This window comes from Nyctibius grandis, chromosome 26 (genome assembly GCF_013368605.1).
Source record: "Nyctibius grandis isolate bNycGra1 chromosome 26, bNycGra1.pri, whole genome shotgun sequence".
NCBI lineage: Eukaryota > Metazoa > Chordata > Aves > Nyctibiiformes > Nyctibiidae > Nyctibius > Nyctibius grandis.
The window spans coordinates 6,850,741-6,868,230 of record NC_090683.1 but is presented as its reverse complement, the minus strand read 5'-3'; the positions used below and the strand labels follow the sequence as shown (position 1 = coordinate 6,868,230).

Sequence of the window (17,490 nt, the reverse complement as noted above, 5' to 3'; positions counted from 1 at the left end):
TACAAAGATATCTAAAAGGACTTTTTTTGCAATGACAGAATAAATTATAAGCAGGGGTCCGAAAATAATAACTAGCGAATTCCTGGTCTTTTCCAAGTGCCATCCCGTCCCCACGGCCCCGTTGCGCTCCGAGCTCTCGGCAGCCGGAGGAGCCGTCTGAGACAGCTGCTTCTGGGACGACCCGAGTTGCTCAGCTCGTGTTTTCCCCTTCCAGCATCCCCTTGACCCCGGAGCGAGCGGGGCTGCCGGGAGCCCGCGGCGGGGGGTCGGGGGGTGCGTGCGCGGGGGCCGAGCGGGGCGGCGGTGCCGCATGGCGTGGCCGGGGGTTACGGGGCTGCTCTGCCTCAAAATCGGAGGGGTGTTTTCTCAGCTCTGTCGGAGCGGGGAGAGGGCCCTTCTCACTCATTGTATCTGCAGTGAAGCCAGTGCAGAGCCTGGAGCGTCTCGTCGGTTTAACCCTGAGCGCCGGGTCCACCCGCAGGATTCGGCTCTGCTCCTGCCCTGGGTAAGTTCACGCCGTCCCGCAGGTGCAGAGTCCGTGTCTGGCAGGATTTGACCCCAGTGTCCATAACGCTGGCGGTCCCCTCGGTGCTGTGCGGTTGCCTCTGGCTGGGACTTGTGCTGCGGCAACGTGGGGGGCTCGGGCTCGCTGCTCCTCCTCCTCCCTGCCCCTGGCAAAGGGACCTTCCTCCGCCCCAGCACGGGCTTGCGTGTCCTTCAGCTGATCCGTGAGGTGGAGACGCTGGTTTGATGGCAAGTGTGTCTGGGGGAAAGCTGCTCACCCACGAGCGTCCCGCGGGTCGGGTCCGTGGTTCTCGGTGTGCCCTTGTCCTGCGAGCTGGGCTTTGCCGCGGGCCGCTCGCCAAACCATGCGCGTAGGGGAGGCGGCTGTGGCTGCGGGAAGCTGGAACCGGGAGGATTTAGCAGGGTGGTGCTCACCACATGCGCCGTCCTCACGTTCCCAGGGAGGCTGGGAACTGGTGTCAGGGCCGAGCACGTTGTGCACAGCCGCTTGGCAGCCTCTGGGCAGGGGGGCTTGGTCCTTCCTTCCCGCTGGAGCTGGGCAGGGTGGAGGGGCCGCGCTCGGCCGAGGCTGGTACCGCCGGAGTGACCGCACCGTGCCGGGGCAGCCGCGGCATCGCCATCCCCAGGGCCCAGCGATGTGCTGCGCCGCGGTCTGGGTTTGCTGGCTCTGGTTGCTCTGGGCATCCAGCGCGGTGCAGGCTGTTGGTTACTGGTCCGGGGCTGCTCCGGCGCTGCAGTCGTGGTCCCGCGTTGTGACCGGGTGTTGCTGCTCTTCTGCCACCAGCCCTTGGCATCGCGGGGCGTGCACGTGTTTCCCAGAGAGTCTCCTGGAAATAGCTGGAGTGAATTCAGCGCGGTGCTTGGCCGGAGACAAAAACTTTGAAGCCCTGGGTAAGGAATTTGAGACGGCACCAAAATTCACTGCGAACACCTACCGCGTGGGAGGGAGCCAGGCTGCTGCTGTGCGAATAAACAGCTCCCGTCTCCATCTGTCCTGGGCAGACTCTGCGCCAGATGCTCCGCGAGGCAGCCGGCGTCTGCGGGGATGGGTCCTTGGCAGGTTCTCGTGTCGGTATGAAAACCCACAGCGTTGTTCCTGCCGCTTTCAAAGGCATTTCTCAGAGGCTGGCACACACGTAGTGTTGGAGCACGACAGTCGCTCTGATCTGCCTCACAGGGGACCTGGGAGAAAACCCTCCCCAGACGCGCGGGTAGTTGCTGTGCGGAGCAAAGAGGTGAGGGGGACAGGCTGGGGATGGCGCCCGGGCACGGGCCTGGGTGGGCTTGGTTAATGAAGGACTGAAACACGTCTTTAAATTGCAAGGGAGCCCTTGGAGAGTCGCGAGCCTGCGGGACAGAAGCTGGGCTGAGCTGGTGGCTCCGGGCCGAGCGGGGCGCGTGCGGTGACGCTGCAGTGGCCGCGTCTGCTGTGGAGGTGGGGGCTCCTCTGCCAAAACGGGGGGAGACGAAGCGAAGGCAGCGCTGGGGTGGGGGACGGCCCCGCTCCGGCCCTGCAGACCGAGCGTCCGGGGATGCCATTCACCAGCAAAGCCACCCCGGGGTGGCCGTGCCCGCTGCCTCGGCAAGGTCGTGTCACTCTATACAGACCTGGGGCCCTGCCACTCTCCCCAGAGCAAATCCCCATAATTAAGTGTCTAATTAATACCTAAAAATACAGCCCACAGCTGCCGCCAGAATCTGCCCCGCAGCAAAGGTAAGGCAGGAGCCGCAGCGGCCCCATGACCTTGGGAAGGTGGCCCAGGAGCATCGTGCGGGTGCCCCTTGCCGGCACGGCTCCTCGCCGGGGGCTGTTTGAAGCCATCAGCCCTTTTCCTGCTCACGGGGCCTTGTCACAGGGTCTCTGCACGGTCCCATCTTGGCTGGGGTTTCTGGGCTCTCCCCTAACCCCCTGCTGCGGACCCAGCCCAGAAATATGTTTAATCCACAAATTTGGGCTCAAGAACGAGCCAGAGCAGCTGGGCGTATCGTGTCCTTAGTGTGTCGGTGGGCAGTGGCCATCCCTGGGAGCCCGTGTCCCCCTGCAGCACCCCCGGGCCACGCACCCGCCCGGCGCGGGGGCTTCTTCCCAGGGCTGCGGGGCCGCGGCGGCCTTGGGGAGCTGCAAACTCCCTTTACTGAGTTACTGCTGACAGGGGCAGGGGGGGTTCGCCCGTCCCCTTGCTCCTCCCAGGTGTAAATGTGATCTATATCTGTTTTTGAGGCCGGTGCGATCAGTGCGAAACACACAGACAAAGGCGAGGGGACACGCTCGCCATCAGCCCCCGATGCCTCTGTGGCAGCCGCTGCCCTCGCGCGGGGTCGTGGCTGCGCGTGGGGTGGGGGGTCCCTGGGGGCCGGCCCTGCTGTCTCAGATGATTTGATGCAGAAATCCCCTTTCATGCCTCAGAAGGTCGATTATGCATCGCTCGCCCGTTTCTGCTTGCGTTTGCGCCCTCCCTCATCGCTGTTGCTATAATTTTATTTATTTATTTTTAAACAGTTTCACAGATTTCCCTTCTGGGCGACTCTGGCATTAACTCGATCAGTGCACGCCCGGTGAAGCAAAATGGGATTTTTTTCCCCGGGGACGGCGCCAATGCCGCAGCACAGCCCGCACTGAGGTCGTGGCTGCCCGCGGGGCACCCTGGGCTGGGGCCTTTCACTGACGGGGTCCGGAGGCTGTGGCAGATCACCCCGCGTGCCGTGTCCCCGTGTGCCGTGCCCTGTCCCCCGCCGCGAGCAGGGGCCACTAACGCTGCTCTCTCCCTCTGCCTGCGCAGGTCCCTCCGGGCACAGCAGCCCCCTCTTAGCGTCGCTGCCCATTCCCGGCCGTCCCCTCCATCCCCCCTTGGACATCAAGCACTTTCTGACCTTCAGGCTCAACGGGACGTCACCGCTCAACCTCTTCCCCAACTTCAACACGGTGAGTCCCCGGGGGTGGGTGGGCATCGGCGGCCGGACCCCTCCTGCCCCGCAGCAGTCCCCCTCCCACGCAGCACCGCTCCTTGACCCCCACCAGATCATTTCTGGCTTAATTACCGGGGCCTTTGGCTGCTGGATGCCGGTGCAACGCGCCCTCCCTGCCCTTAGCTCCTGCCCAGCCATCGCCCTTGTATACCAGAATTAAAAAGATGGTTCATTTTAACCAAGATCAATTGGATTTTGCTCCTGGAATCAATAGTAATAATGTTGCTCTGGAGAGCAGTTCATTAGTTGAAAAACAAGTAAAGAAAAGGAAGGAAGGAGGGAGAAGGCGTATAAAGCTACAAGGAGCGTGGCTGGTGCTGCGGGGTTGGGCGAGCCTGGTCGCTGTGGGACTTCACCCACTGCTCGGTTGGCCTCAGGGTCCCCAGCCTTGAACCACGGCACCAAGGGCTTGAGTTACGCGATGAAACGTGTTGCTCTTGAGATGTTCTCTTGTACATCTACGTTGACACGGGTGCGGCCAAAGCCGTACGGCAGCGTCTTGGGCATGAAGAGGCAGGGCAGGTGTTTCTGGGTTTGGTAAATGCCCTTTTTTGTCCCCCATGAGCCTGGAAATGGGGCTTGCTGAGCTCCCTCGCCGCTCGCTTGCTGGCCTGTTGTAAGTGGCTTTGAGATTAAACGTGCTCGGAAGGTGCAAATTATCGCTGAGACCTTCAAAGGCGGCCGTGGGAATTAAGGCCAGGGTTCCTGTTGCTGTTGAATGGGATTCAGACATCCAACCCCTTTAAGCTCTTTTGAAATCCCAGCTCTCGCCTGTCTCTCCCCTGTGCTAACAAGCAGAAACAGAGGAGAGGAGGATGTTTGATGCCGTGAAGGTTGCTGCTCTTTGTCTGGGCGCCTGTTTTTAGTCGCTGGAGTCAGGAGCTGACTTGAACCAGACCCTGTTGTTTGTTCAGCTTGGCTCCCGCTTGCCCCGGCCTTGGCACGTGCTCTCCAGAGCTGTCGCTTTAGAAAAAAAATAATTTGGAAAATGAACGTCTTGCACTTGCTGGAGGCACAGGGTCCCGTCGCGCTGCCGCTGTGCCTGGTGGGGGGGACTCGTCTGCCCCGAGGACGTCAGACATGGGGCTGGAGGTGCTGCGGGAGGCTGTCCTGGCTGCACGGGCGCCTTGAGCTCCTCGTTCCTCGATACCAGGTCAGAGGCGCCCCGGGGCAGCTGAGCCTCAGGGTGATTGGGGAGGGGGCATCAGTGGAGTTGCTGTACAAAGAAACCAGAGGGTTTGCCCCTATGTGCCCAGCAGTGCCCTGCAGGGCAGGGGCTGTTTGCAGCCGCGCAGCTGAACGCTTTGTGCTTCGGGCAGGTCACAAGGCTCTCACGAACCCAGCAGATGTTTTACTCTGGAGCGAGCGAAACCTTTCCAAGCTGAGCTCTCCTGCTGCTTAAAGCAACAACAACAGGGAAAAAAAATCCTAACTCAACACAGAAGGCGTTTCGTGCTCGAAGGGCCCTTCGCAGCTCTTGGGATGCTGCAGAGCCCCCGGAGCCAGCAGCACCTCGCAGAACCGCGGCAGGAGACGCAGTCAGAATGGATGCTGCGTCCCGGCGAGTTCCCGTGTGTGACCTCGGGGCCGCGGGCAGCTCGGCGCAGGGAGCTCTATTTATATCAGTAGGAACAGCCAGGGATAAATAAAGTAATGTCAGTCAATAATAATTGACCGTAGAGCTGAGATCTTTATTCTCGGAGTGTGTGGAGCCCGAAGCCTGCCTCTGCCCTCGGGTCCGTTCTGCTGGAAACCCCGAGGAAGAGCCTCAGCGCACGCGGCTGCGGGCGCCGGTACGTACCGCTGCGGCACAGACCCTCACGGCCCCGGCGCAGAGCCGGGGGGGCTGCTCCGTGTCTGAGACAGCAGCAGGAGCTGCGTTGGGGAGGGGCTGGGGGTCTGTCTGTGTTTCGTTTGGAGAGCGCAGGGGCTCTCGGGTGGCACGCGGGCTGTGCTGTGCCCAGCGCGGGGCGGCCGTGGCACGGGGTCACTCGGCCGCAGGGCTGGGCGCCCGAGGGCTTTCCAGGACGCGGTGCGTGTGGGTGCTCTGAGGTAGCGGGAGCAGTGACAGTCACCAGCCGTGCCAGCCTTGGCCGGGGTGCGCGGGGCTGGGGCGAGGAGCCAGGTTTTGGATGCGCGAGCCAGCCCGGCCCCGGGGAGCTCACGGCTCCCGCGCCTGCCTGGGGCTCTTGCAAACAGGCGCTGGCAGCGCAGGGACGCTGCCCGTGGCACGCTGCGGTGTTTGCCGTCAGGGGTGGAGCAGCGTCTTTGCCATCCGTAGCCTCCTCCGGGTCTCCGCCAAACCCCAAATGCCTCCTCGTTTATATGCCAGATAAGTGAGTAAAATTTCATCGCGAACAGGCGCTTCATTAATCACCGGCTTTTACCATTCTGCTCACTCCTGGGAAGGAATCTGGGGTCTCGATAATGGCTCTGTTGTCCGGGCATGTGCCTCGAAGACTGATGCACCTGTCTGGGCAACGGAATAGCTTTGTGGAGAAATACGATCGCCCGAAAACCCCAGGCTCTGCTGACAGCAGGACCCAGATAAGATAATCTCCCTGTGCCGCAGGGCAGGGGAACAGTGCTTGCATTATAGATCACAGCCACGCTCAGACAAAGGGGTGATTCTTGTTCCCCCCACCCTTAATAAATGCATTTTGCTTAAAACAATTATGGCTTTTCGAACAAGTTTGGTGCCTGGGCTGAGGAATGAGGCCGAGCCCCGGGGAGGGACAGGAGCGCCAGGGGCTGTCAGCAGCCTGTGCCCAGCCGCCCGCCGGCAGCCCCCGCGCCGCGAACGGGCTCGGGGAGAGACGTGGCTCGTGAGTGCGGGTAACGGGAGCTGCTCGTGCCCAGTGCGGTACCGGGGGCTGCGCCGGCTCACGGGTCGTCAACCTCATAATTCAATTAGAGCAGGGAAAGTGCATACGGGAGTGGGGCAGCCCGGAGTGGCTTTGCTTTGGCACAGGCACCATGCCCTGGGTGAGCTGTGCCCATGGCTGCGGGCACCGTTCCCCTCCTGCCCCAGCCTCTGCGTGCACTGCTCAGTGTCCCATGGGCAAGCAGCAGGCACGCGTGGCTCAGCTCGAGCCTTCGGCTTGGCACGGGGACGTCTCAGCTCCCCGATGAAGAGCACGTGGAGGATTAACGGCCGGTTGCTGATTTTGATGGCCTCTGCCCCCTCTTTTGGTGGTTTCCGCTCCTGCTCAGTGTCTTGGAAACCTGCCCTGGCACTGGGAGGGTCAAGGGCAGCAACTGGGAGCTCAATCAGGAACCGGTAATTTGCCACCTGTGACACTGGTGTCTGTGGTGGGGGGAGAGGGGACGGGGGGACACGCAGGGCAGTACTAGGGAGGACGGGGTCCGCAGCCTGTGTCCCCACAGCGGCCTCGTCCCCTCTGCCAGAGCACAGCCGCCTCCGCCTTCCCTCCCCTGCAGATGGACCCGGTGCAGAAGGCGGTGATCAGCCACACCTTCGGCGTGCCCGCCCCGCTCAAGAAGAAGCAGTTCATCTCCTGCAACATCTGCCACCTGCGCTTCAACTCGGCGGTAAGCGGGGCCGGCGGGCGCAGGGCTGGGGGGGCGAGTGGGGCCAGCGGGTGCCAGCGGGGCCGGTGCCAGCGCCAGCGGCTGGGCAGGAGCATCCCACCACGCAGGCGGCAGCTCCTCAGAGCTCTGCCCTCCCTCGCTCTGCACCTGCTGAGGTTGCACCGACGTCTCCCTGCCCGCGGGCACAGGCACTGCCGTGTCCCCCGTTTGCCACGCTGGCTTTTTCTGCTCCTCGGTGGTTTGTTCGGGTCCTTCCCTGCTGTCCCGGTTTCGGTGTTTGTGCTTAAGCTGCTTTATCAGCCCGTGCAGTTCGTGTCTGGTCCTGGGAAGCTGGATGTGACCTTCCCTGCCGCGGCTCCCCGGAGCTCGGGGGTGGCAGGTGGGGGGTTTATCCCCAGCCCTTTATGCTAAGTAGATCATGAACCTCGCGGAGGGGAGGAAGGGAACGTTCGTTGCTCCCCGCGGTGATGCATTGTGCACAGATGATCTTCTGCGGGGAAACCTGATAAAAAGGTTGGAAAGGGAAATCTTGCTCCAAGCCGCAGGAGAGGGACGGGGGTTCGCAGGGAGCGGAGCCGCAGGAGCCTCCTCGGCACGGGCAGCAGCTCGGAGCCCTTTGCCCGGGCTGGCCCTGCTCGCACCGGCACGGGTCTGGCTCCGAGCCGAGCGGCAGAGCCCGGGGCTGGGGCTGCTCCGCCAGCGAAACGCAGCGTTTCGGGGCTCGTCATTCCACCCCGCAGCCAAGCGGCCCGGGGAAAGGCTTCGCTTTGCCGTCCCAAACCGCATCCCGGCTGGCAGCACGGTGCCAGGAGGGTCGGTCCCGCCGCGGGCACCCCGAGCCTGTCCCTGCCCGTGTCCCCCCGGTCACGGCTGCGGAGGGCGCGTGCAGGCGCAGACCCTCACACTGCCGCGGTGCCGGGTGACCTACTTCGGCTGCAGCCCAGCCCCGTCCCCACCTCGTTATCTGGTGGAAGTTAATTGTATCCGCTAATGAGGCCCCGCGCTCGGGTGAGCCTCTCGCTTTCCCACGTACCCGCAGCCCCGGCCGCCGTTCCCAGCCCTCAGGGAGCCGCGGTGGGAGGGACGGGATGCTTCATCCCGCAGATCGGTCCGTGCCGCTCGGCGCCGCGGTGCCTTGGCTCGTGCTGGATTTGCTTTCCATAAATTGCTGAACTGTGGCTGGTTTTGGGGACAATGCGGCATTGTCCCCGACCGCAGCGTACACAAACGTTTGGGTGATTTTCTTTTGTGTCCGTGTTTATCAGTTCGGCCCAGGCATGAACCCATCGGCGCGCGCTTCATTATTCAGCGTTCGCTGGGAGAAAGGAGCCCGTGAATGTAAATTGCGTGTTAGACGCCCGTTAGGTTACAATGGGGGACGCGTCCTCCCCACCAATGTACCTTTTTTATTTTATTTTTACAGCTGGCGATTCATTGTACATTTCTGAAGTCATAAATTTTGCCTGAAAGCTTCTTGTAAAAGTGACTTGATGCATTTAATCAGAGCAGGGTCCTTATCTCGGCTGTGCAGAGCGATACCTCGGCCAACGCAGAGCAGCCTGGCAGGAGCAGGGACGTGGCGTTGTGCTACCCCCAGCTAAAAACACCCGGCCCAGGGGGATGTCACCAGGGGAGGTGGCTGCACTGGAACGTGTCCGAGCAGCCACGGCCCGGGGCTGAGCCCTTCGCTGCCCCCCCCGTGCCCGGCCGCAGCACCGTCCCCGTCTCTCCTCCGCAGAACCAGGCAGAAGCCCACTACAAGGGCCACAAGCACGCGCGGCGGCTCAAGGCCATCGAGGCCATGAAGAACAAGCAGAAGGCGGCGGGGGCTGCGGCGGGGGCCACCGACCGGGATGACGCAGCCGACTTCGTGTCCAGCCCTGAGGGCAGCGGGGAGCCCGGCAGCGCAGGTACGCGGGCAGGGGGTGTGGGGGGTCCGTGGCACCGGCGGGAGCGACGTGGCCGGAGCTCACCTGGGCCCCTGTGCCAAGCCTGGCTGCCACGAGCCACAGGTCAAAGTGGGAACGGGAGAGCCCTGGGGCAGAGCCGCCCTCAGGCGGGATGACCGTGAGCAGGCGGTGCCCGAGATGGTCCCAGGGAGGACGCGGGTGCTCCTGAAATCCAGAAAACCCCTTTGAGCACAGAGAACTTTCCCTTTCTGCCCATTTCTTTCTTTTCCCCCTTTCCTTTCCCTCCCGCCAGCCCAAGCCAATGGCCTGCAGGAGCCGGGGGGAGAGTGCCATAGCCTGGGGCTGACGCTGGCTGCCGAGGAGTCGCCGGCGGAGCTGCCGGGCAGTGCGGCCCCGCTGGGCTCCCCGCCGCCCACCGAGCCCTCGGAGGGCACCTCGGACGCCGCCAGCGCGGGCTCCCCCGCGGCGCAGGCAGCAGAGTCGGGCAGCAGCGTGGGCTCGGCCCCGGAGAGTGAGAAGGAGGGGAGGAAGAGCAAACAGCACCTGTACTGCCCCACCTGCAAGGTGACCGTCAACTCCCTGTCCCAGCTGGAGGCTCACACCACCGGTAAGGGCATCGCTGGGGACGGGGGACGGGCCCCCCGCGGCTCCATCCAGGGCTCCCTGTAACGCCCAAATGTCACCAAAACGGAGAGAGTTAACGAATGTTGCTTTAATTATAAAGGGTTCGTTAAGGTGGTTTGCAAAGATGAGTGGTGGTGTTTTACCTGTGCTGCAGCTTATGGGGTGAATTCTAGCAAGGTCAAACGCTCTCTTATTGTTCACTTCCGTTAATTAAAGACATTTTCAGATACATTTAGTAAGTGATTAGAGGCTAGTTTATATTCCACCGCAGTTTGGTGTTGAGCTGGCGGCAGCCCGTGCCCCTTGCAGAGCCAGGACAGTCCTCCCAAAAGCAGCTCGGTGCTTTGGGCTCGGGGTGGTCTCGAGCAGCCCCCCGGGAATCTGACGCTGGCAGGGGTCCCCTGCAGCCCGGGGGGGGCTGGAGGGGAGCAGGGGGCAGCCAGACCCCCCAGGGATGGTGGGGGGGGCAGCAGCCACGGTGCAGGGGACCCCAGCGGGGTCTGCGGGCCCTGCAGGGCCAGCTCCCAGCTCGCCCCTTGCTCTGGAGGGTGCTGGATGGGGACAGGCACCCTAGTTTTAAAGGGAACGGTCTTCTCTCCCCCAGTTCAGCAAGAACTGGGAACCAGTTCCCCCAGCCCACACGCAGGGGCTGGCTCAGGCCGCTGCCGCGGCTTAGCTGCAGACGTGTCCTCTTGCTGCTGTCAGCTCTGGTTACGCGTTCGGGAGCTGATTTGGGGAGAAAGGACAAACAAACAAACTGCAGGCTCGCGTTCCTCCGCGGCTGTCACACGGCCTCAGGCTCCTTGCTTAGCGCCTTAAAAAATAGAAGGAATTAGCGGGGGCTTGAATTACTCACCCACCCCCACCCCGTGTCCCTGCGCAGGACGGAGCGCCCTGTCCCCAGGTGTGCCGGGATTTCGGGTCCCTCCTCACCCCCTCCCGTAACCCCACCGAGCTATTCCTGGCTCCGCGGTCGGATCCTCTCTGACCTTGGGCGCAGCTCGGATGCTGCAGCGCGGAGGCGACGCGTGCCCGGCTCTGCAGCCCGCGCTGACGCCCGGGGACAGGCGACGGGCTCCAGCACGCGCTTAAAATAGCAGTTTCTCCGAAGGTCTGGCACAGGGACAGAGGGGGGGTCTCTGGGCAGCCGAGCGTTTCTGGTCTGCCTGCGAAGTGCAGCCGAGAGCTCAGCAGGGTTTGGGACCGGACTGCCACATCCAGCAGCTCCCTGTCCCCTCCGTCCCCTGGGCACAGGGTGGTGGGGGACCGGGTCCCGTGGGACGGGGGACACACGGGGGGGTTGTGTGGAGGGCATCCTTCCTGCGGCACCGGCACGGTGCTGGGTTTGCCGGCAACGTCGGTGTGTGCTGAGCGTCCCCTCTGCCCCCCAGGCGCCAAGCACAAGTCGATGCTGGAAGGTCACGGCGCCCAGATGCGGCGGGGCCGAGGGAAGCTCCTCTCCCGGGCAGGGCACAAGTCCAAGCGGATCGGCAACAAGGGCAGCATCAACATCCAGAACAAGGCGTTCCACTGCCAAGTGTGCGAGATCTACGTGAACTCGGAGACCCAGCTCAAACAGGTGACGATGCCAGGCCTGGCGCATGCCTTTCCCGGGGGCACCGGCACACAGACCCCTCTGCACGGGCACCAGGGGCTCGGGTGTGGGTACCTGGGGGTCCCCTGATGGCCTGGCTCCGGGTGACGCGGCTGTTTTCCTCCCCCAGCACATGAGCAGCCGGAGGCACAAAGACCGGCTGGCGGGGAAGCCGCCCAAGCCCAAGTACAGCCCCTATAACAAGCTGCAGAAGAACGCTGCCCTCGCAGTGAGTATTCTCAAGGTATTTGTCTGCCAGCGGATCACCCGCCCAGTTCGCTCTCCGAAACATCGCGTGCCACGTTAGCCACCGCCTGCAGCGGGACATGGGGGCTGCTTTCCCTACAGCCCCAGTCCCTCGAGTCCCACGGTCCCGTCCAAGCTGCTCCCCTCGGGGAGGGCGGCTGTCGTGGTGAGAGGAGTGTTGGGTCTGTGTTTGGGTCCCTGGGTCGGCATGATGGGGCTGAGGGGGGTCACCACGACTGGGGCATCCCTGTGTGCTCTGACCCAGGAGCGGCCGCGCTGGGGGACCCGGCTGCGGGATGGGGCGTGGGTCGGGTCGGGGCGAGGGGCTGCGTTTACTGCAGAGGCGCGTGGAGAACTCGGCTGGCAGCGACCGTGGGCAGGGGCTGCCAGGGGCTGCTGGCCAGCCCGGGGAGCTGGGCTGGGGCTGCCCTGCAGCCTGGCGGGTGCCTCACACTCTCCTCCTCCCTCCCTGCAGTCCAAGCTGGCTCTGCAGAAGCATCTCACCAAAACGCTGGCGACGCGCTTCCTGCCGAGCCCGCTCACCGCCGCCGCCGTCTGCGCCGTGCCCGGCCCGCTCGCCCTCAGACCCGCCGCGGCCACCACGCTCTTCCAAGCCCCGATCCTCGGACCAGCCCTGTTCCGAACGCCGCCAGCCCACGTCCGCACCACGCCGGGCCCCATCGTCTTCGCGCCCTACTAGAGCTGCTCGCTGTGCCGGACCGGGCTGTGCCGCGGGGGCTGCGCGGTGCGGGGCCGCGCTCCCGGCACGCTGCTCTTCTGGCTGGTGGGAACCCGTAGTCGTAGGCATCAACCCCGGCTTCTCCTTTGCTTCCATCGGGCTCCTGCTGCAGCGAGATACCCCGGCAGAGCCCGGCCAGCCCCGCCGCGCGTCCCTGCTGCTCCCCCGGCCCGCGCCAGCCCATCGCATGGCTGCGCGGCGCAGGGGAGAGGACTGTGCCCCCGTCACTGGGACCGTCTCGTGGCCAGGGCCTGCCTGTCCTTGGCCCGCTGGCTTCTTGTTCATCACCCTCCCAGTTACCAGACTGGAAGAAGAGGAGCCAGCTGGTCCCTGGGGGAAGGAGCATCCTCTGGCCGCCAGTCCCTGCCTGCCCCGTGGGAAGGGAACTGCGAGGGGACTCAGCCCAGCTCTGACTGGCAGAAGCGACTCCAGCACAAGAGGAAAGTTGGTGGTTCCCCTCTCGGGCAGGGCTGGCCGTGCCCTCGCCAGCCCCGCACTTGCCTGTGCTGGCCAGGGGTTTCCGTGCTGCCCACCAGCCCCCTGCGCCCCACAACCCTCTACGTCCCACCAGCCAAAGAGCCCCCGCCGCGGTGGGCACCGGCCACGCCAACCGTATCTTCACTCCGAGAGCAATAGCCGAAGCCCAGGGCCGGTGCCTCCCCGCTCCAAAAGCACACTGCCCCTGCCCTGGACCCCCGAGCACACAGCCTGGCACGCGCTGGGGACGGGAGAGCCGGGCCGCCCCGAGGAGGGGACCCTGTGCTCAGTGCCAGCCGCTTGCCTCTGTGCCACCCTCGGGACAGCCCTGCCCCTACCTCCCGGGAGACGCTGCGGGGCTGAGCGAACGTCCCCAAAGCACTTTTGGTTCTGCAGTGGAAGGCAGCTCTGCTGCTGGCCCGCCAACCCCGTCCTTGTAGGAGCTTCCAGGGAGTTACCGATGACTCCCAAAAACAACGGCGTCCCCAGCAGCCCGGACAATCAGGTACGAAGGAGCCGGCGGCACCCGCAGCCTGTGCCCAGCGCTCTCCTGCGACGCTCCCGTCAGAGCCTGCGGAAGGCCGGGCTCCGGAGGGACCCCCAAGCCATAGCTGCTGTTCACTGTGCCCACCAAGCCCAGCGACGACCTGGTCTGAAAACTGTCACCGCGGCGCCCCGGGTTCCCAGCGCGCTGCTGTGAGTAGAAATATGCAGGAAAGTTGCGACCCCAACGGACCTTACCCTGGAGTGACAACCCACCCCGATCTATGCAACCCCGGGGAGCAGCTCGCCCGCCGCATCTGCCGCCTGCGTTTTACTTTGGTGCTCACGCTGTCTGCACGTGGAGGGGTGCTCAGAGCCGGAAAAACAACGCAACACTCGGTGCAGATGGTTCCCTGCAGCTGACCCACGTCCCCTCCGTGCCCGTGCGAAGGGGCAGGTCGGTTTGTGCAGCTGGGAATCCACACGCACAAGCACACGCGTATCCGACGCCTTGGCTGTAAGCAACGCCTGGATTTCAGGAGGATTTTGCCCGGCGCGCTCCACCGACGCAACGGGAGATGAATGGGAACCGGCCAACGGGGATCGCCGGCGGCTGAAATGCTGCTGCTTCCCCGAGCTGGAGCCTCGGGCGAGGGCAGGAGCCCTGCACGGAGGGAGCGGGGCGGTGCGGGGCCGTACGTGTGTCCGGAGGGCCCGGTTCTGGTGCTCCTGCTGCAGAGGACGGGGTGCGAGGGAGCCCCAGGGCACGGGCTCCTGCTCAGGGCATCTCCTCTGCCCCAGGGCTGGGGGAAGAGGGCAGCAGGAGAAGGGAAGAGCGTGTGGGGAAGGCTGCGGGTAGAGACAACTGAAAGGTTTTACAGCGGGGGTGGGAGACCTGGCTCGGGGAGCAGCCGAGGGAGGGAAGGTGCCCAGCAGCAACGGCTTTGTCAGGGACAGGGAGGTGGTCCCACGGCCCAGGGGACACGCGCAGCCTGGACCGCGCACCCCGCGGGACGCAGCTCTGGCAGCGCAGCGGTGCCAAGCAGCCCGTGCTCAGCCCGGCTCCAGCCCTCCTCCTGCTCCCCTCACTGTGCTCGTCCCCGGGCCGCCTCGCTGGTCACCCCCAGCTCTGGCCGCAGCAGAGAAGGGCAGCGTGTCCCCTCCTGCCACGTGCCCACCAGCCTCAGGAGCGCGGGGAGCCGCTCGGCACTGGTGGGTCCTTCCCCTGCGTTCTGTCCCAAAAAGCCCGTGCTGGAGCCAGCAGCAGCTGCTCCTGGCACCCCTCCACCCGGGGAGTCCTCCACACCCCTACACTCGGCACTTTAACCCCTTGAAAGCCATTCCTTCTAGTTACAATAACACTGCAAGGAGCTGCAGAAGGACACATCCCTCTACCGCATCCCCCGCCTCCAGCTGCCCTCCCTGCTCCTCCGCCATCCAAAGCATTTACTGCCTTGACTTAGCGTACGCTGTACTAGGTAGTAGGGCATAGTCCATAGCGCTCGATAACGTGTGCCCCTCTGTAAATAAACTTGGAGTGATGTGAACAGTTTGAGTCAAGAAAACAAAAAAACCCACAAAAATGGAATAAACAGACTCTAGGGACTTGGCCAGTACCCTTCCTCTAATGTTCACTGTATATTTTTCTGATGTACTATAACTGTTGGGAGAAAAAAAAAAAAAAGGAAAATATTTTGATAATCGAACCTCATGGCTTTACTGTGTTAGTAAATAAAAGGAACAAGTATAAACAAGCCAGGGCTTTCTCGTAATTTTTTTTTCCTAGATCTGAAGGGAACACGTTGCTGGGCAGGACCAGGACACCCTTCCCTTGTTTTGTGGTTCTGAGAGGAGAGTCAGCACCGTGGCAGATGGGCAGTGAGCTGCCGCGGCCCTAAGCATCAGGGTGTGCAGGCTGAGCACAGGCCCAGCTCCTCCACGGTCAGGACTGAGTCTGCGCTCAGGAAGAGGAGGGCTGCAGTGTGGTGATGTGGGCACCCTGCCCTCAGTAACAGCAGCACCTCGCCCTGCTCTGCATTCACTGGGGCAGGATGGCTATTTCTGCACGTAAGGAGCAGCAGGCACTGCCAGGTAAGTGGTGATCTGCCGGGGAATGCTGCAGCACCGCAGAGCCAGTGGGGGTAGGACAAGGGAGAGCTGCTCTCACAGCGGCTGGGTTGGAGTCAGGGCCCACAAACAGGCTCTTCTCACGTGGTATCAATAAATATAAAACAGCAGCTGGAGAGGGAGGGGAGGGTTGCTCTGGCAGTGGAGCCGATCCCCGCCTGCTGGCCAGCACCACACTGTGCCTCCCCTCCGGCAGCCAAGGGCCCGGGGGTCTGCCAGCCTGCGCCCGCAGAGCAGTGGGGCGTCACTTCGTGAATCCTGGCTCTCCTGTAGCACCTCCAACATCTGCAGGGGCTGGGCAGTGAAGAGAGCAGTCCCTGTCCTTGTGCCACCATGCTTCCTGCAGGTTCCACGACGCCAAACAGGCTCAGCAGGAGGTATGTGCAAGGCAAGTAGGGAGAGGAGGTGGCAAGGGAAGGGAAGGGAAAACAAGGTTCAGCCATCCATGGATCCGCTGCCCTTGTTCTTGCGACTCAGAGGAAAAGCAGATTTGCTTTGTGGCTGTGTCATCTTACTGGCCAGGTAGATGAACGGCTCGATCAGCGTACGCCGGTCAGCCACAGACACCTCCCACAGCTTCACCTTCTCGCCCTTGGCCCAGTGCTGGGCTGCGTCGTGGTCCACCCGGCGCTGCTCCTGCAGGTCACACTTGTTGCCCAAAACCACGATGGTGACCTGTTCAAACAAGGGTGAGAAGAATCCCTGAAGGTACCAAACACAGAACTGAACGGTGCCGCCTGGCTCTGCCTGGAAGACCCTTGGTGCCAGGCCCTGTCCTGCACCTAATTCCCCCTCTGTGCTAAGGCCTTTTGAAACACCACGTTTCCCAGCACTCCCTTCTGGCAGCTTCCTCTCCTGTTCGGGTCTGTGTGTCTCAAACCAGCCCCAAAGTTGAACGCTTGCAAGCTCAGCAAGCATCCCAGGACAGCAGCCAGTTACAACTGAGAGTCTTACGGAACAAGGACCCCTGTCACCATGTTGTGACAAGCTACAGAAAAAGAGCGTCTCTGAGTGAGAACTTGAACAAGGGGAGTAGGTCCCACCCTGCAGCCCCTTTCCCCTGGGGTACTCACCTCTTTCTTGTCTTTGGACTTGTCAATCTCCTTCTTGAGGAGCTCCACCCGCTTGAAGGACTCCTTGCTGTCAGTGCTGTAGACCAGCACGTAGCCATCCGTGCAGGAGAAGCAGTGCTTGGGCAGCTCCAGGCCCTCCCGCAGGCCCCGCGTGTCGTAGAAGCGCACCTGCTCGCGCACCCCCCGGTCCGTCTCAATGGAGCCCACGTAAATGTCCTCCTGGGTCTCGATCATCTCGGAACCTGCCAGAGACGCGGGCAGGGGAGACATGGGGACCCTGGCCAGGGAGCGAATCTTTCCTCCTCGCCCACTGCCTGCGTGTTTCGGGGGTCTGGGGGTACAGCTGTGCCCGAGGGGGCCAGGCCCCGTCCCCCTGCAGCAGGAGCTGTCGGGCACCCAGCAGAGCGGCCAGGCGGGCGACAGGCCCCTGCCAGGCGCCCTCCCGTGCCCCCACACTCACCAACCACATGGTTCCCGTACAGGAGCTGCTCCAGGATGGACGTTTTCCCGACGGAGGCCTGGCCGCACACAACCACCTTGCAGCTCTTCCCCATGCTGCCTCACCGAGGGCCGCTGCGGGGATCCGCCTGCGAAACACGCCTGTCAGGGGAGCGCTGCGGGGCCGGGGGGGGCTGCGGGGCCGGGGGCTGCCAGCGCCGCTCGGTGCGCGCACCCACGGCCCAGCCCGGGCGCGGACGAGGGCCCGCGGGGACACCGGAGGCCCGGCCCCCAGCTGCGGGCCCCGGGCGGGGACGCGGCTGGTCCCACCGCCGGCCCAGGCCTCAGAGGCGAGGCGGACCGGAACGCGGCCCGCGGGATCGCCCACGCCGGGCCGCCCCGGGCAGCGCTGCGGCGGGGCCGGTCCGAGGCGCCGCCGGGGCCTCACCTGCGGCGGCGGCGGAAGGGGCGCAGCGAGGCCCGGCGGGCCACAGCGCCCCCTGCGGGCGGGCGGACCGAACCTGCCGGGACCCCCGGGCCGCGGTGGCGGCGGGGCCCCGCCCCGGTGTCCTCATCGTCCCCGGTTTCCCCCCTCGATGCCCCCCCGGGCCCGTCCCCGCCCTCCCCATGGCGGGCGGACCCCGCGCCCGCCCCGCCCCGCTCGATCACCGCTCTCGCCGCCCCGCGCGCCGCCGCCGTTGCCCGCGGGAGGCCCCGCCCCTTCCGGCGCCGCGC

At 64.0% G+C, this 17,490-nt stretch overlaps 2 protein-coding genes across 4 annotated transcripts in view; one reads left to right on the top strand and one right to left on the bottom strand.

The window, feature by feature from the left end:
- The window catches only part of ZNF385C (zinc finger protein 385C), a 57,796-nt gene extending 45,678 nt beyond the window's left edge, over window positions 1–12,118 (top strand). The window contains exons 6-12 of the mRNA XM_068419041.1: window positions 3,306–3,448; window positions 6,934–7,044; window positions 8,783–8,954; window positions 9,247–9,561; window positions 10,970–11,157; window positions 11,303–11,416; window positions 11,894–12,118. Coding sequence (XP_068275142.1) covers window positions 3,306–3,448; window positions 6,934–7,044; window positions 8,783–8,954; window positions 9,247–9,561; window positions 10,970–11,157; window positions 11,303–11,416; window positions 11,894–12,118 — 1,268 coding nt within the window. The remainder of the gene's footprint in view (window positions 1–3,305; window positions 3,449–6,933; window positions 7,045–8,782; window positions 8,955–9,246; window positions 9,562–10,969; window positions 11,158–11,302; window positions 11,417–11,893) is intronic.
- A 2,691-nt stretch (window positions 12,119–14,809) lies between these two features.
- Window positions 14,810–17,467, bottom strand: NKIRAS2 (NFKB inhibitor interacting Ras like 2). Of its 3 annotated transcripts, none has more exons than XM_068418537.1 (4): window positions 17,425–17,467; window positions 16,778–16,904; window positions 16,318–16,559; window positions 14,810–15,919 (listed from the first exon to the last, which is right to left on the bottom strand). In XM_068418537.1, exons 2-4 carry the CDS (start codon window positions 16,869–16,871, stop codon window positions 15,680–15,682), a joined length of 576 nt encoding a protein of 191 aa, XP_068274638.1. In that variant the 5' UTR covers window positions 16,872–16,904; window positions 17,425–17,467; the 3' UTR covers window positions 14,810–15,679. The 3 variants fall into 3 exon arrangements, with proteins under 3 accessions (XP_068274638.1, XP_068274637.1, XP_068274639.1); XM_068418536.1 differs by lacking the exon at window positions 17,425–17,467 and adding an exon at window positions 17,204–17,294; XM_068418538.1 differs by lacking the exon at window positions 17,425–17,467 and having other exon boundaries at window positions 15,739–15,919; window positions 16,318–16,384; window positions 16,482–16,559; window positions 16,778–17,111.
- Window positions 17,468–17,490: the final 23 nt, after the last annotated feature.

Bases quoted from the DNA above. Each gene is read 5' to 3' on its own strand.
- NKIRAS2 (XM_068418537.1), bottom strand. From the start codon at position 16,871: ATGGGGAAGAGCTGCAAGGTGGTTGTGTGCGGCCAGGCCTCCGTCGGG. The intron at 16,560-16,777 runs GTGAGTGTGGGG...CGTCTCTGGCAG, and splicing joins GTACGGGAACCATGTGGTTG to GTTCCGAGATGATCGAGACC. The intron at 15,920-16,317 runs GTGAGTACCCCA...TTGTTTGAACAG, and splicing joins AGTCCAAAGACAAGAAAGAG to GTCACCATCGTGGTTTTGGG.